This window comes from Fusarium flagelliforme (assembly GCF_020744385.1).
Source record: "Fusarium flagelliforme strain FIESC 12 MPI-CAGE-AA-0113 chromosome Unknown B0J16scaffold_3, whole genome shotgun sequence".
In the NCBI taxonomy this organism is placed as follows: domain Eukaryota; kingdom Fungi; phylum Ascomycota; class Sordariomycetes; order Hypocreales; family Nectriaceae; genus Fusarium; species Fusarium flagelliforme.
In genome coordinates this window covers 3,986,390-4,002,729 of record NW_025763505.1, presented here as the reverse complement: position 1 = coordinate 4,002,729, position 16,340 = coordinate 3,986,390, and the positions used below count along the sequence as shown (strand labels likewise).

The 16,340-nt window shown below is 47.7% G+C and overlaps 8 protein-coding genes and 1 non-coding gene across 9 annotated transcripts; 3 read left to right on the top strand and 6 right to left on the bottom strand.

The window, feature by feature from the left end:
* The first annotated feature begins 694 nt into the window (after positions 1–694).
* Positions 695–2,605, top strand: B0J16DRAFT_110914 (nucleotide-sugar transporter-domain-containing protein). The gene is made up of 5 exons (XM_046121441.1): positions 695–892; positions 975–1,004; positions 1,055–1,363; positions 1,441–2,124; positions 2,178–2,605. Exons 1-5 carry the CDS (start codon positions 803–805, stop codon positions 2,436–2,438), a joined length of 1,374 nt encoding a protein of 457 aa, XP_045985144.1. The 5' UTR covers positions 695–802; the 3' UTR covers positions 2,439–2,605.
* On the top strand, positions 2,606–3,073 carry B0J16DRAFT_110911 (uncharacterized protein). Its single transcript, XM_046121440.1, has one exon. It carries the CDS (start codon positions 2,773–2,775, stop codon positions 3,031–3,033), a length of 261 nt encoding a protein of 86 aa, XP_045985143.1. The 5' UTR covers positions 2,606–2,772; the 3' UTR covers positions 3,034–3,073.
* On the bottom strand, positions 2,944–4,744 carry B0J16DRAFT_110902 (nucleotide-diphospho-sugar transferase). Its single transcript, XM_046121439.1, has 3 exons — positions 4,445–4,744; positions 3,128–4,378; positions 2,944–3,073 (listed from the first exon to the last, which is right to left on the bottom strand). Exons 1-3 carry the CDS (start codon positions 4,511–4,513, stop codon positions 3,047–3,049), a joined length of 1,347 nt encoding a protein of 448 aa, XP_045985142.1. The 5' UTR covers positions 4,514–4,744; the 3' UTR covers positions 2,944–3,046.
* A 1,548-nt stretch (positions 4,745–6,292) lies between these two features.
* Positions 6,293–6,861, top strand: B0J16DRAFT_110885 (uncharacterized protein). Its single transcript, XM_046121437.1, has 2 exons — positions 6,293–6,662; positions 6,720–6,861. Exons 1-2 carry the CDS (start codon positions 6,520–6,522, stop codon positions 6,844–6,846), a joined length of 270 nt encoding a protein of 89 aa, XP_045985141.1. The 5' UTR covers positions 6,293–6,519; the 3' UTR covers positions 6,847–6,861.
* Positions 6,862–7,425: 564 nt separating this feature from the next.
* On the bottom strand, positions 7,426–7,497 carry B0J16DRAFT_t105. Its single transcript has one exon. It is a non-coding gene; the product is annotated as a tRNA-Thr (tRNA).
* A 322-nt stretch (positions 7,498–7,819) lies between these two features.
* Positions 7,820–8,208, bottom strand: B0J16DRAFT_339120 (uncharacterized protein). The gene has a single exon (XM_046127508.1). It carries the CDS (start codon positions 8,171–8,173, stop codon positions 7,847–7,849), a length of 327 nt encoding a protein of 108 aa, XP_045985140.1. The 5' UTR covers positions 8,174–8,208; the 3' UTR covers positions 7,820–7,846.
* A 782-nt stretch (positions 8,209–8,990) lies between these two features.
* On the bottom strand, positions 8,991–12,134 carry B0J16DRAFT_362098 (fungal-specific transcription factor domain-containing protein). The gene is made up of 4 exons (XM_046129791.1): positions 11,741–12,134; positions 11,373–11,689; positions 10,955–11,224; positions 8,991–10,908 (listed from the first exon to the last, which is right to left on the bottom strand). The coding sequence occupies exons 1-4, from the start codon at positions 12,003–12,005 to the stop codon at positions 9,109–9,111; spliced, it is 2,652 nt and encodes an 883-aa protein (XP_045985139.1). The 5' UTR covers positions 12,006–12,134; the 3' UTR covers positions 8,991–9,108.
* Positions 12,135–12,695: 561 nt separating this feature from the next.
* On the bottom strand, positions 12,696–13,160 carry B0J16DRAFT_383094 (Endoribonuclease L-PSP/chorismate mutase-like protein; the record flags this gene model as incomplete). Its single annotated transcript, XM_046131303.1, has 3 exons — positions 12,696–12,842; positions 12,890–13,077; positions 13,127–13,160. 3 exons carry the CDS (start codon positions 13,158–13,160, stop codon positions 12,696–12,698), a joined length of 369 nt encoding a protein of 122 aa, XP_045985138.1.
* A 384-nt stretch (positions 13,161–13,544) lies between these two features.
* Positions 13,545–16,293, bottom strand: B0J16DRAFT_339117 (uncharacterized protein). Its single transcript, XM_046127507.1, has 8 exons — positions 16,203–16,293; positions 16,027–16,149; positions 15,687–15,973; positions 15,095–15,633; positions 14,774–15,044; positions 14,548–14,720; positions 14,315–14,498; positions 13,545–14,264 (listed from the first exon to the last, which is right to left on the bottom strand). Exons 1-8 carry the CDS (start codon positions 16,274–16,276, stop codon positions 13,771–13,773), a joined length of 2,145 nt encoding a protein of 714 aa, XP_045985137.1. The 5' UTR covers positions 16,277–16,293; the 3' UTR covers positions 13,545–13,770.
* Between the last annotated feature and the right edge of the window lie 47 nt (positions 16,294–16,340).

Sequence of the window (16,340 nt, the reverse complement as noted above, 5' to 3'; positions counted from 1 at the left end):
CCACATGCCTTCCTGCCTTACCTGGCTGAGTATGGCATGGTCTCCTATTTTTAACGGCAAAGACAAAAAGCCAAGTCAATTCTAAAGTGCAGTGCAAGGGGCTTCACTTCAGGTTCCCTTTTGAGGTTGGTACCATTGGTAACTGCAACTGCCTGTGGTCGTGGTCGTACCTACCCCAGGGTTATTGTATCCATCCATTGCCAGACGGAGACGGAGACTTCCTTTTTTGAAGTTGGTCCTCCCCGCCTCTTTCTCATCGTCCTTTTCTTTTTTCTTTCTCCTCTCCTCTCCTCTCCTCCTGACAATTCATTCTTCTCCTTCAGCATTACTTCTTACTCTGAATATATCGACGAGCAGATCCTTGACGTTTCGGTACCCGAATGGCGAGCACGGACTCACGACGTTGAACTGGCAGTGACGATACTCTTCCAAGACATTTGGCTCCCGAGCCTTGGCGGCAGCACGCGCTTGCGATCGCAGAGGGGCCCTTACACTCCCGCCGAAACGATAATAGCTACGAGCATCGACTTTACGCAGTTATTGCAATTGCCTGAAACGATACCAACTATTCCCAAGCGAGCATAAGATATTTCAGGGTCTGGGTTCGCTTAATTGGCACGCGAGTCATCGTAACGCATTCGCTTCTCGTTTACTGTCGCATTGCATTTTGTTCCCAGCCAGCGTCGCAAAAGACCCATCCTGGAGTTTCAGAGCGCATTGTACTTCAACTCACCACTTTTACATCACGAACATCCTCCTTTTCTCCTTCGCACTCTTCGTTTGACTTTCCTTCGACTATACAATGGCGATCTTGGAGTCTTTCCCCAAGGCCTCGCCTGCTAGTCAGGCTGTCTTCTTGGGTCTGAGCAAGAAGCAATGGGCCTTGACAACAGTACGACTTCCTTGTTCGATTCTCAGTTATACCTATGGCAGGAGCATTGTTTGCGAACTAAAGTACTAACATGCTATAATAGTTGACCTTTCAAAATTCTGCCCTCATTATTGTAAGCTCTATCCCAATAGGACTTCCTTGACACTGCTAACATTGCCTTAGATCATGCACTACTCCCGCGTTATGCCCCCCTCCGGCGACCATCGTTACTTTACTTCGACCGCTGTCTTTCTCAATGAAATAATCAAGCTTGCCGTTTCTCTCTCCTTGGCTATATACGATACTTCTAAAACCTTGGCCCCTACGACACCGGCGACAGTTCTTTTCGAGCAAATCTACAATTCTGTTTTTGCTGGCGATGGGTGGAAGCTTGCGATCATGGCTGCATTTTACACCCTGCAAAATATGCTGCAGTATGTTGCTGTTGGCAATTTGGATGCGGTACACTTCCAAGTGCTATATCAGTTGAAGGTATGTCTCATTGCAGGTTGTCATCGAGTCTTGGCAGAATGATCTCAGCCGAATGGGTGTGCTGACTTGACCTGCAGATTCTCATCACAGCCCTTTTCAGTGTCATCCTGCTGCGTCGACACTTGGGACCTAAGCGCTGGCTTGCTCTCATTATTCTTACTCTCGGTGTAGGCGTCGTCTCCCTTCCTCAGGCCGACTCATCATCGAGCTCCTCCAACATTCCTCTCCGTCACATGACGGACCATTTCTTCCCTCGTTCGCTCCACGAGCTGGGTCACGTTCCCACTGACAACAGCCAAACTGGCCATCTCTCCAAGCGTTCTGCTACCTACCAAGGAATTGACCATGATATCCCCCCTCCGGACCCTCTCATGAATTACTCGGTTGGTCTGGTCTCGGTTTTGGTGGCTGCTACGGTGTCGGGCTTGACTGGCGTGTATTTCGAGAAGCTCCTCAAAGAGAGCCACACTCAAGCCAGCGTCTGGATTCGAAATGTCCAGCTCAGCTTCTACTCCATCTTTGCCGCGGGACTGGGAGGTGTCATATGGCAAGATGGTGAGGGCATCAGCGAGCATGGCTTTTTCGAGGGTTATAACTGGGTCGTGTGGAGTGCGGTTGTGCTGCAAGCAGCTGGTGGCATGTTGGCAAGCGTGGTAATTCGCGATACTGACAATATTGTCAAAAACTTTGCGACAAGCATCAGTATCGTCATCAGCTTCTTGATCAGCATCATGCTGTTTCAATTCGAGGTGTCACTAACAGTAAGTTACCCTTGATGAGTCATGAAGTTTTGAAATATTAACACGGTTTGCAGTTTGTCCTTGGTACTTTCCTCGTACTCCTATCAACCTGGATCTACAATGGATCTGATCGCGCTATTCGGCGTCCTCCACCAATCCAGATCCATAGCTTTGAGAAACCAGCTATCGAACCTACTCAGACTCCACGTAACCTTGCAGTAACCCGACTGAATCTTAACCCTATGGACAGCCCAATGGGCCTGACTACAAGCCGGCCAAACACACCACTGCTACCCAGAACACCCAGCAAATCTAACTTCAAGAGAGATGATTAATCTTTCAGGTGGATGATCCTATCATACACTCGAGTACGAAATCAATCGTATTCCAAGTTTCAGTTATGAATTCGAACGAAGATACGAACCACGCAAATTTGTGCAGCAGCGTTATATATAACCTGAATCTCCTTGGTACATTTTCCGAATAGATAAAAATACCTTGCCGTTGGTTTGAGTAATGTGTCATTTCTCACCCGTCGGCTCAGGTACGTTAGATGGTGGGAAAAGAAAAGATACCCGTGCCCAAGAAGGTGTGGCATGATAGAATACCCCGATTAGAGAAATATTGGATCTTAGATCAAGATTAGAGGTGGCAGAGACGGTGACTCCTATGGAGCACGGCTCGCAAGTTGAAGGATATGGCAAAACAAGCCTTGGGCCGAATACAAGTCCATGCATGATTCTTTGTTTTTACTTGGCAATGCTCCTCATTCATCCCGCTTCATGTGATCCAAGTTGGACCATCTTCATTTATTCCCTGGATATCACTCCTATATACATCCTCCATTACTTTTTGATGGCTTCAGCTTGCAGACATCTGACGCCTCTTTCATACGTAACGATCGCAAATTTTTGCACTAATCTAATGTAGGGACGAGATTCCTTTACATGATGACTTCGTTGACGACATCCTAAAAACTTGTTAGCGGGGTGATCAATTTCACAAGTTTAAAATTTAAACATACCCTCTTCAGCTCCTTGTAGGGCAGGCAGACACAGTTCTGAACGCGGACCTCGTCACCGACACCACAATCCTTACCCAGGATGGTAATGCTCTGGACCTTGACACCGTTCTTGATAATGCTGGTTGAGTGGCTGCCGACGGGAGTAGGGGTACCCTCAACACGAGCCCAAGCACCGACGCGGCTACCCCAGCCAATAATGGAGTAGAGAACACAGGCGTCGTGCTTGATCTCAGAGTCCTCGAGAACGATACTCTCCTTGACACGGGCACCAGCGCCAACAACGACGCGGGGTCCAATGCTCACGTTGGGGCCGAGCTTGGCAGTAGGGTGAACTGTGGCGGTAGGGTGGATGAAGACAGGAGGAACGATGTTGGCGCTGGGAGTGGCGAGCTCCTCGGCGCCCTCGGACTGAGCGGCCTTCTGAAGGTACAGGGCGTTGGCGGGAACAGCAGAGCCAGCAGTCTTGATCTGGCGCCAGAAGTCCTTGGTCTCGTAGACGTAGAACTGCTTGCTATCGGCCATATCGGACAGGATGTCCTGCTCCAGGCGAATGACCTCGCGCTTCTTCTCCTCGTCCTCGTCATCGTCGTTGGGGGCAATGTAGCTGTTCTCGAGGTTATCGGAAGAGGGGTACGAAACGAGACGAGAGGGGCGGTCGAGGCGGCGCTTGATGGCGGAACGAATAGAGGGGAAGATGGCCTCAGTGGAGAAGAGGTAGACACCACAGTTGATGAGGTTGCTGATGCGCCCCTCGGGCTTCTCGACGTAGTGAAGAACACGGCGAGTGTGAGAATCGGAAACGATGCAACCAAAGTTTGTAGCAGCCTCGTCGCTCACACGGGTTCCGAGAATGACGGCCTCGGCATCCTTGTCGTTGAAGAGCTTGAGCATCTCCTCGAGAGGGAAGGAGCAGCAGACATCGGCGTTGAGGACAAAGAGGCGCTCAGGGCGACCCTTGAGAATAGCATCGCGGAAGTGGTACAGACCACCAGCAGTTCCAAGAGACTCGTACTCGCGCAGGTACTTGATGGTGATGTCGGGGAACTCCTTGGCAGAGTCTCTGATGAAGTCGCGGAAGACGGACTCGTCGTAGTAGCCGATGATGTAGACCTCCTGGATCTGCTTGTTGGGGACGCGAGCGATGGAGGACAGGCAGTGCCAGATGATGGGGTGGCCGGCGACTTCGAACAGAGGCTTGGGCACGTCGAGAGAAAGAGGGCGGAAGCGAGTTCCTCGAGAAGGACCACCGACCTGTGATTTGGAAGCGATTAGTACACTTTGTTGATTGACGTAGGGATTGAGACGGTGAAGCTATACCAGGATGACGGCCTTTGTGGCACCGCCCTGATCCCTGGAGCGATGGGCCATGGGAACGTGGAGAGACATGATGTTTATGTGATTGTGGAGTAGAGAGAGGAGTTGCGGGAAGAAGTAGAAGAGGAAGAAGCTCGGTTCGGTGGGTTGAGCTTTAGGATGTTTGAAGTGGAGGGGACTGCGACTGGACACTTGGAGAATTGAAGGCGGTCACCGAATAGGGAAACTGTTGTTGATTGATGGTGGGGGTGGATTTCTGCACGTGGGAAATAGGGGTTCTCAGCTTGGAATTGGTGAGGGGCTTACCCTGTATTCATGTTGAAGAATCGTGATCTTGACACGTTTTTAAGGTTCCAATCTACATTCTTTATCGAATTCATTGAAACAATTGTGAATAGTCATTTACTCAGATTTGGAGTTCAGGGTCTCAGTTGAAGTTTGTCAAGCACGTTAATAGAGGGGACAGCTAGCTGTAGCTGAGCTGTTGAGAAACAAGCCACTGTGGAGCATTAGAACATTGCAATTTTTACTCCTTAGCTTTCTATCCTCGTATTGACAGATTGCATGGTAAAACAGGTAGAATCTAGCTCAAATATGTTTGCTGCAATAGCTTCAAGGACAGTCCTTCATTATCGATAGGAGATGGAAGTGGTATAGCATTACGTCACTGTGGTCTGAATCATCTCCAAGTAAAAATGTCTTAGACAGCGGCTGTCCAACGTTGACGATTTATTGCAAGCTTATTGATTTGGTCCTGTGTGAGTTCCAAGATAATAATGACTCAGAAATAATACCAATGAAACGCAGATAGCATTTCAGTCAATCTGGTTCTATAGGCCACAGCAGGAAGAGTAGCATGAGATAGAAATGTATGAGAGCTTCAGGAACATTACTAATACGTAAATGGGATGGTTAAAGTTAGGAGCCGCGATCTCATTCTTAGAAGAGTAAAGCAAATCGCGACCCTACTTCGGGTCGTTATCAGGAAGATCAACGGAATTACTACAACCCTTGCACTATGATTTGTTGCAATAACCCATATGTGAAAGACTATGATAGCTTCAAGTGCTACAACATTAGAAAGCCAATTAAGAAGATTTGAACCTCTGGAACTGTATCCGGGTTGTGTGCAGGAAGGCGGTCATTTGATGCTTGTAAATTGCCAAGCCGGTTGAAAAGCGAACTGTCGCTTATTCTTCAGTGGACAAGTAGTTAGTAATTACATCAGTGTTGGGCTCTGAATACAGAAAGACATTCGGCAGAAATAGTATGGTGAGGGAATATATTGTTGAATTGATCGCCAATGTTGGAATATTTCTTCAATTATGTCATATTTACATCGTGAGGAAGGTTCAAAACTTCATCTTGAGATCTTCAAAAATGAGTGGGTCGAGCTTAGTCTAAGATAGCTGCCGAAGATGGACCCCTGCTAGAGAGTGGATTCTTTGATAAGAAATGGACCCATTCTTGACCTCTTGTGATAACTTCAATACTGGATCACCATGTTAACAATGAAAGCATTGGGATAAAAGTATAACCTGTAATGCTGCGACGATTGAGGCGGTGAGTGGACATGCAGTTAGTCAAGAATGCAACATTCATCAGCCGATTCTGAGTCGACATCTCCGCACTTGGCCTCACACTCAAGACTTTCAGCAGACAACTTGATCCAACCAAAAGACAAAGCAGTCCAAATCAGGGGCACGGCACAGCAGAGCCATCCAATCCCTGGATTAGGTTAAGTTGCCGTCTGGGGAAAATCCGGGGGAGGAGAATGTATATGTACTTGGAAAGTCTCTCTGTGGTACTGTGGCTGCTTACAGTCTCTCTCCAAATACCATAATGTGACTTCCCAAGAGACTCGCATACAGTATCAGGTCTCGCATCAATGACGGCGCGAATTTCCCCGCAAATAGAATCACATCCCCCTCTTTCCTTTTGTTTTTAATCAAGAGCTTTGGCCTCGAGTGGAGTTGTTCTTCTTGATATTTAGCTCCGTTCATCCTCCATAGCTGCGGGCCCAAACAGACAAAGCTATTATTGAGAGTTAACTTCATTGATATACTCTAATTATCAACATGTCTCCCCTCGTTACTCGCGTCGCTCGGTCCACCATCGCCCTGAGACCTCTCCCTGCGGCTCAGCGAAGTCTCCGCACTTCGAGCATCCTCCGCGATACCGAACCTTACCAAGCGAAGACACCTCAACAGGGTCGAGACCAGTGCGCATCAATATCAATACATAGTGGAGACTTATTGTACTGATGTTTTCTTCGTAGCAACAAGCTTCTAGGTGCCGGCGCTGTCCTCATCGGCGTTGGTTTCTTCTGGTTCTACAGAGGAGGCAAACCCAAGGCCCTCGATGCGTCTGGCGAATCTACAGGCATGAAGCCACCTACCAAGTAAATCAAGATGGATGTTTACATCAATCTCTCGTTAAGGTTGAGTTGCAATGGCATTCGGGCGAACGTACAAAATATCGGTTGGCAGTGAGGCTAAGGACGGACACACAGGCATCTCTGGTTTTACGTTTGGCCCTTGAGCATAGTTTAGCTGGTGGATAAAATCAATTGATGGAATTGAAAAGTCAGTCTCATCTGGACCAGTTATTGTCGTTGGTGAACAAATCGGTGCATGGTTACCGCCTGGCTTTCTCGCTACACTGAACTATCGTTTGAAATTTGACCGGATTTCTCGATGGCAATTTCTCCTCCTTATAACCCTACGATTTTTGAAAAGCGTATCAGAGCGTCGTAAGTATTATTCTATGGGTATAAATCGAAAAGTAACATGTTGCCCAGTTGGAGAATCACATGTTGTTGAGTTCGTGCCGTGGCAAGGAGCACTTGGCGCCACCCAAATTCATGCCTCAAGCCCGACTCCGAGCTGACCCAAAAATAAAACTTATCTCTGCCCAACCCAAATCAATCAGAAAGGCAGCTACTAAGATGCTAAAAAGATGACAAAAGCAAAAGATTAACCGCATGCCCCGTACTGGAATCGAACCAGTGATCTTATCATTACTAGTGATACGCTTTACCACTGAGCCAACGGGGCTTATTTAGCGAAGATGCTTTTGTTGTGTGGGAGGCGAGTAATGTCAATACATATACCAAGTGAATTTGATTGCACTCTGAGCATGCAACTCTCCTTGTCAGTCCTCACTGACTTTCGACAGATGGACACTTCAAATTTCTTGTTCAATTACAATTCTTCCATAAATTGCGTTGGGTCAATACATTGTGCTCAACTCATTTAACTCAAATAAAACCACTTCCAAAATCCCTTGCATCCATCATCTCCTACCATCATCGCCAGAGCCACCGATAAGACACAAACAGCAGCGGAACAAGCTAAAAGTTTAGTTGTAACCATTCTAGCTACTTGAACTTAGACTCGTTCTTGCCTAACATGCATCACCCGCCCAATGGGGCCTTTTGGGCCCAAAAGGAATTCTAGCATCCAGACGCTCCTCGGATGCCAAAGGATCCATACAGCTGGGTGTAGGAGAAGATGGTGTATACTGAGCGCGAGCAGAAGAAAGAGAATCATCGGATCCACAACAGTCATAAAAAGCCTCTTCGTCCTCGCTGTCATCCTTTTCACTCTCTTCTTTGCCCTCCCTCTCGCCCTTGTCTGGACCAAGACGCAGAGCGATGATTGTTCCCATGTACCGTGTTTGCGCACGAAGCATCCAAATAAGCATTATTTGGATCAGCAACATAATGACCATCCTAAGAACAATATCGAGGGCCCAGCAAACAAGGTATAGACTGTAGAACTTCCACAAATGGCTTTGGTTAATGAAAAACTGAGGCAAAACCATTGCGATAAGACAGCAGGTCCACCAAGCTTGTACGACGAGGTACAGAGGATAGAAAAAGCTGCCCATGACAATGGCACCGAGTCGGAGGGTTTCGTTCTCGCAGAATCGGCACAGGTATGGGTAATCCGAGAGCTCCTCGTTGGAGATTGGGGCATCCCAGTTTAGCAGACGGTCCAAGAACGAATCGTCTGCATGCTTGGAAGTATCTGTCTGTTGCGTATCATTCGAGGTCTTGGAGTCTTGCTGGATTGATCTGAAGATCGGCGGCGGGCTTTGTTTGATGAGCTGCACGCAAGCGGCGATGGAGTAGATGATAAAGAGATGAAAAATGACCCAGAAGTCAGTTGCGGAGAAAATCAGCTTCATATACGGTGTCGAGCCGTTCTCGTCAATACAGTAATCCCAGAAACCTCTGGTTTGTTCTGGATGTCTCATGATGGCGTTGAAGTGAAGTTGTTCTTGGGCGATGGGTTTGTTGATGTGTAGGACTGGTGGAACAGGCACGAAATATGGGTTGGGAGCATGAGAGAAGTGATGAAGAAGACGGCTCTCGTCGGCTGGAGGCTTGGAACAGCACTGTAAACTTGGAATATACATAAAATCTGCGAAAAGACTTCGAATCTTAGGGTTTCCCAAGTGGCGAGAACATGCTTTCCGCGGAAGATGCTAATCCATTGACATGATATGTTCTTATGTTTCTTGTACCAACATATACTTGCAATGGCAGACTTCAATAAACCTTTTCAAAGGAGCCAATTACTTGTAAACTATGTCGCTGGGTGTTGGTATTGCCTCCATGTCAACATGCATGGCAGAGCTTAAATCGAATATGCCTACTGATCTTACATACCTCCCCAACTTCCCTGCCCGGCGGCTCCCATCTGGCCCATATCCGGTCTGTTGAAGCTTCTGAGGGCATCGTCCCAGTTCTTCCAGTCGATATCGTCAATTTCGCCAGGGTCCATGTTCAAGTCAAGGTCAGTAGATGACAGAGAATTGTTCTGGAAAAGGTTGTTCATGTCGCCCAAAGAACCAGGATCTTGTGTGTGATGAAAGATGTCCGAGCCAGGCCATGGCGAAAGGCTATCGTTCCCTATGGCTTGATGGTCGTTGTCAGCCCTATGCGTGGAGGCCACCCCAGAAATAGCCGGTGAAGCAATGCTCGATAAACTTCCTAAGCTATTTCCACCAGGATACAGACCACTTAGATTCTGTGCGTCTGAGTTACCTCCTTCAAAGAAAATTTCTATACCGGGATTGCCACTCTGTAGATTCTGCCACGCGGCGGGATCAAATCCATGAAGTGACTGGTTTATTTGTGAATGATCCTGATGAGATTGCTGCAAGTTTGCAGGGGCGACATTTGCAGGCGTATCAGATGTAGGCTTTTGCTCCGGGTGTGATAGGACGTTCTTATATTGTGCCTCATCAGAGAAACTTCCTAATTGAAATGTCTTTCTCCAGCGCAGTCGTAACTCTGACATACGTGTCTCCATTCCTGGGGCAGGTCCGATGCGTTCAAGCACAGGCTTCAGTTTATCTTCTCGGTCAAGCTTTCTAGCAGCTTCAGGGTTTGCACGAAGACGCACGAGCTCTGATTCACGGTGGCGTTTGGCTTTAGTATAGAGCCTCTTGATGGGCATCCACACAGCGGTATGATCTGAGTTACTTGCACCCTCGATTGGATGATCGTATTCCAGGATTTGAGCAGCCTCCCATGCACGCTCTGAGTTAATCCCCCATGGTCGCTTAGAGAGTTCCAGAAGCATATATGCGATGGCGTGCCATTGCCGATAGGTAAGAAAAAGCCAGCGCCACTGTCGGCACGAAGGATCGATGTTGAGAATATGGGTGTACTCAACAATCTCGATACATGATTGCCACAGACGACTACGGACCTCTCTTGATGCCTCAGGGCCAGTTCCTGGAAATAGAACTGGCTGGTAGATGAGAAGTCCAACCTTGGCCATCAAAATTCTTGAAATGAGAGAAGCTACCCAGAAAACTGGGTCATCTTCTCTGATGGTGTGCTTGAGAAACTTGCCTTCCATTCGCTCATAGACTTCAATAAGCATGCGTTCACGCTCCTCCAGGCTCTTTTCGACATGTTTGGGATCAACAGGCTTCATTTGAGCCACAGCTGCGAATAGCCCACGGGTCAGAGCAGTTGTTTCGTATCGTGTAAGGCATATGGACGAGTCCGTACGACCTTGGCGTGGAGTAGGCATCTCGGTAAAGGAAGGATCGATATCAGCGTCGTTAATATTGGATGGTAGCTGAGTGTCAAAGGTGTTGTCGCTTATGATTAGATCGGAACCCATTTCCTCAGCGGAGCGGATATCCAGGGCTACAATTGCCCACCAGAGACGACGACGCATTTCAACCTCAAATGGAGGGAGGCCTAGCTGTTGGCCGTCACGATATAGTCCAAGTGCCTGAGCCATTCGGACACATAAACTTGTTAGAGTCCAACAAAACTTGCTGTCGTCATGGCATTTAACAACAGTCAGGTAAATGACGAACGCTTGCAGAACGGCCATGTCAGTGGTATTGAGAAGGTTGGATTTGGCCAATGCTTGTTCAAGTGCGAAACGGAATTGAGAAATGAAATGAGATTGTGATGCACCGAGATTGGCTTCGATCTGAAGTATGTCAGAACAGATTGTGTTATGCGCACTGGAGGCTTACCTCTTGCTTTTCCGATGAAACTACAGCTGCATAGTAGATGGTGAAAACCAGTGCCTCGTCACCAGGACGTAGGTCATGTTCACCTCGTCTGACTTGCGACATGAGTCTGCTCATTGTAGGAATGTGCAGGACCTTGACCAGAGGCTCAATATTCTCCAAGAAAATCTCCCATAGATAAGATACCTGCGCGGGTAGTGGATGAAGACCTGTGAGATCAACGTCGGAAGATTTGTAGCCAAAGATGAAGCTATGGTGTTCATAGTCAGTGCCCTGGTTTTGAGGAGGCGATTGCTCTGGAGTTGTATCATCGTCAAAACCAGCTTCTTCGTCGTGAGAACTCATTGTCTCCATCTCATTGCGAATCTCAGAAAGCTACCGATGTCAGCTGAGACCACAAAATGGGATAGTAAGCTAGTACCTCGTCGTTGAGCTTGACAAAGAAGCCACTGTGGACGTATCGAGGTGTTGGATCTCCTTCATGTAGCACCAGGCGCCCAAGTTGTTTGTTAACTTGTTCGAAACTGAGGTTCTGAGTATCCTGCTCAACCTTTTCTTGAGCCGCTTCAACGATACTTTGTCCGTTCTTGGTGTTAATATGAGTCTTTTGCGGCCCGCCAGTGCTTGCTTCTACACCATTTCCGCCAGCACCTCCCTGACCATTCATCTCATAGACAAGCCCCTCAAGCTTTCGTAGGCGCTCCATTAGATCCATCTCGCGATCGCTGTGTCCTGGAGCTGGCGCAGGATTTGTCTGCATCTGTGGCTGCACATGCCTTGGCGCGCGACCTGGCGCCGGGTACATGCAATCGGTCTGAGCCCGGCGACAGTTACTGCATGGCATCGTCTTGTCGCAACGGACTCGACGTCTGCGACAAGTAACACAGCTACGCGGGTTCAACAGCGGAGCACCGGAGGTCATGAGAGCCACTGGGCGGTCATATGGGATAGTGGCGACGCCGATTTGACGTCCAGAGGAGACAGCGGGGTGGTGAGTTCTGTGAACGCTCTCAGAAGTGCCAGATGATGGCGTCTTGGGTGTTTGCGAGGCCATCGTGACGGTTTGCGCTAGACGTTGGTTGTATAAGCGGTTGTCAGCTCAACTGAAGACAGATATCAGACAGAGGGAGATTAAATATGTCTTGGTGCCGCTGGCATGGCAGATCTGCGAAATGATAGCCATGACTAAACGGGCGAATATCTGGGGGCCGTAAGCGCTAAGAAGCACCATTGCAACAGTCTACGATACCATTGCAGGGTTTAATCTTGCCTGAGATGTGAACAGGAATTTACTGCTGAGGGAATCCGCCGGAGTTTGGTAGCCTCACATCGGGGTTAAGGATTAAATAACCAGTGGTTGCTGACTCTTGCCACATTTTGTAGTATTTGTATTTCAAGTTGCCCTTTCCTTGTCATTGGGTCGGATCTTCAGCCGAAGATCGTGACTAGCGCCTGCCGATTAACGAATTGGGCTGTGCTAAACCGACCTTATTGCAACCTCGCACCTTCTTTATTGTACCTGTTGTTCCTTCCTAGAAGGCAATGAGTGAATATCAATATTTGTAATAGTTCTGTCCATTGAGTTGGGCAGGTGCCTCGCAGCCTGTACTCTTAGCTCTCATCAATTCAATATGACACTCACGACAGGTTTCGACTTGGTCTAATATCTGCAATATTGTTAAGCTACTGAATTATGAGGAACTTCTTTGTTGAAACAGGTTCTCTGTGTTCTGACTGTCGTATTTTACTGCAGTGCAATAATATCCATTTCCATACTTGCGCCAGCTGGCAATTTCGAAGACTCACAAGCACTTCGAGCCGGCTTCTGAGGAAAATACTCAGCGTATACCTCATTCATCTCTTTCATATCATCCAAGTTCCTAAAATAGACCTTCCAGACGATTAGCAAGGACAAAGTCACATCTATGCTCGACTTACTGTGACCTTAACAGCTTTATCGAGACTGGAACCTGCTGCTTCTAGAACAGCTCTGGCATTCTGGCACATCCTGTGTGTCTGCTCTGCAATAGTTCCTCCAGTGAGCTTTGCTTGCGGATCGGCGGGGATTTGACCAGAAAGGAACACCATGCCGTTTGCCTTAATGGCTTGGGTGTATGGACCAATGGCTTATGGCTTGTCAGTCAACCTGACGTTGGGTAGGAGATACGTACATACGTGCAACAGCCTTGGAAGAGAATACGGGCTCCATGTTAGAAAGTGATAAAGGCGAAGTTGAGAATGTTCGAACATATATGTGGTTTGAAGTATTTAGGCCGGCTATATATTGGGGGAGACGAGTTGTTGGTCGAAGAGCAGAAACCACTCGAACCACACGATGAGTTGTCGAATACATCTTGATTTAATTATATGAATTATTGAGTGCTATTAATACTCAGAATGCGGTTGCTGGTACTGGAATACCATATTATACCTATAAGGCCGGGATACTGTTCCGTTCGTATACGTATCTAGCACCGGAACAATGTTCCGGTGTAAGTCGGCCCTGGGGCCAAAAAGCTAGCGGTAGCCCAAAATGGCAAAAACATACAACAGCGGGGATTCGCTGGTCGTCACCGACCCAACTACTAATCCGCCCCTTACCAGCTTGACTATGGGAGAGCGGACGGGATCCCGTATTTTCTGGTAGGTATGGTCGTATGTGCTTATTTGAGCTACATTCTGAAATCATAAAGGGTGATCAGGAAGTAATAGTGCTGCAACCTTGAACGTCAACAAGAGGCCACACCCGACACAACACACCCAACCACAAAACTTTATTGCTCAGTTAAAGTCGATCGCCTTGAACGTGGCTATATGGTCTATAAGGTCATTGGCATATCGTCTAAATCCCACATCCACCCGTTGTCAAGCATGACAGTATCCAACATGTTGACTCCTTCAACGTCTAGATCATCAATCACTGACAGAATCGCGCCAGGATGAGCAGGATCAAAGGCTTCGTTTCCGTCACGAATGTTTGACCATAATGGATCTGGTGATATACCTGTTTGGCCTGGGTGGGTGATTGCGTACTCGGCCAAACCTGGAACAAGGTTGATGTTGAAGACGCTTCTAGTATCGAGACTTTGGCTATTGTTATTACCTCTGATCTTCGTGTGAAGTTCCAAAATTTGGACAAGATCAGAGCGATAAGCTTGTGCTGGGGCCACGCGACGAGAGACAAATTCGCCGAGCAAATTCATTACTTCCGGCAAGTCCCAGAGTAACTCATTCGCGGGCCGAAGAATGTCAATCAGAATTAATGCAAAAGCAGCTGAGAACAAAGCATCAATGTCATATGGCAGAAATATGTCTGGTCTGGAGTTAGGACATGGCCATCAATTAATGATCGAGAAAACCTACCACACATCATCTGCTGCTTCAGAATTGCCATAATTTTGAGTATCTGCACCGCAGACTCAATACACATCTTCAGCATTGATTCGAACGGAGATGATGACAGGCGAGTGTTGGTCTTTGAGCCATCTGGAGCTAACAAAGGCTTCAGAAGCGAGAACAGAACCGGCCGAACGGTCAACACGACACACTAGAGACAAAAAATCAGCCATGGTCTACGGTGAGGATACTCTACATACCTGATGCATAAGAAGATGCAAAGTGGCGGACTCGCGAGAGAGCGGTTGACCCGGCTGCTGTACATCAAGGGGGAGATGCTCACGCAGGACAACATAAGTCTCAGCAAGGCGTGAGAGGATGGACTTGACCTCAACGAGAAAATTCTTCTGCTGCTCGTGTACACCATAGATGACTGTCAAAATATGAGATGAGATGCTCCGGGGTACAAGCAAGGCTAAGACGTACCGTCGAGGATCTTACCCAAATGTGAAGACAAAATGGCATGGATTGCGAACGCATTCTGCGATTCGTCCCCAGAATTTAGCTCTGGGAAGGGGATGGAGATGTCATCTTCCCTCATAACTGATGGACTACCCAGCATAGCGGCGCATTTCCTGTCGATGCAGTACACCGTCCACCAAAGACGTCTTTGGTACTCGAAGTTTGTTGATCTCATTGCTTCTGGGAACTGTTTGTTTAAGACTTTGGTAACAGATATCCGTAACGCTTGCCCTATCTAAATGCAATGTTAGGCTGAAGAAAAAGTTCGAGGGCAGATAAACTGACTGTTACATAGGCTTCTTGTAAAAGATCGGCAGCGTGCATGAATAAGGCCGCCAGACACAATATCTCGATAGATAGCAAAGGATCCTCATAGAGTCTTCGTATATCTGGCATGGCCTCGATAGCACGTGTAAAGTAGGACATACCAGAAGGTCCCATCTCGGAATGTTCTCTCGACTGGATCGACTTGCCAAATGCCAACACCAGTAGCATTTGAATGTGCCAGAGGCTCGCTTTATCCACCAGGCCTCTATTGCGCTCATCATAAAAGCTTCTCAGTCTTCGAAGAAATATTTCCGGGTCGAATATAGAGTAAAGAGAGCCCATGTGCACTAGTACGGTATTGGTCAAGTACTCGGCGTATGAGAGTTTAGGTAGTGGAATAGTTGACAAATCCAAAGCTATAGGCGGCAGGGTTCTTTTGTACGAGATATCCTGCCTCTCTGTAGAGACGCTACCCGGATCTGTGTTAGGAGACAGTTGCTGTAGAAGATTGCGAACATTACGGCTGAAGCTGAGTGTTGAGCTATGCCCAAGGTAGGCTGGCATGATGAGTACACTTGTAATTCCCTAACTCAACTAAGACGAAACTTACCTGCATGGCCATATCGGTGGACTTTGATTTGGGGTTCCGAAGTCACCAGGGTATTTGTGAGAGTTTCCGACTCTGGCCTCTCCGGTCGACTGTCCAGGATGTTTACAAGCGATGCGTCCCCATCGTCATTCAAAGGACTTTGAGAAGCAACACTGGACGCAAGATGTGGAGTTTGGCCCCTTGGACTGGATGTAGCAATATTGGCACCAGTGTCAGCGTCAGCGCCTTTAGAAGATAGCAGTTGAGCCTCAAGTGACTCGATACGAGCGTGCAATTGGTCGAGATACCTAAAGTTGTAAGTAAGCCTTATGCTGGGATTTACTCTTGATCAGTCACGTACTGAACAGAAACAGCAGCCTTTTTCTCTTTCTCCTCAAAGGTACACGTCTCTTTGCGTCTGATACATCTTTCACAGGGGTGTCTACCAGAGCATCGAGCCTTGCTGTTCCGGCAGCTTATGCAGCTGGAGAAGGCGTCAATTCACTTGACTCAATATCACGAATATTACTGACTGACGCATTGGAGATCTTTTCCCTCTTACGAGCTCGAGCTCGAGTTGATCGCACGTTAAGTTGTTCGGCTTCATCCATGATATTGTGATGTGTCGTTGGAGAAGGTTAATTCTATATCGGAATCGCATTCCGGTCCATGGAA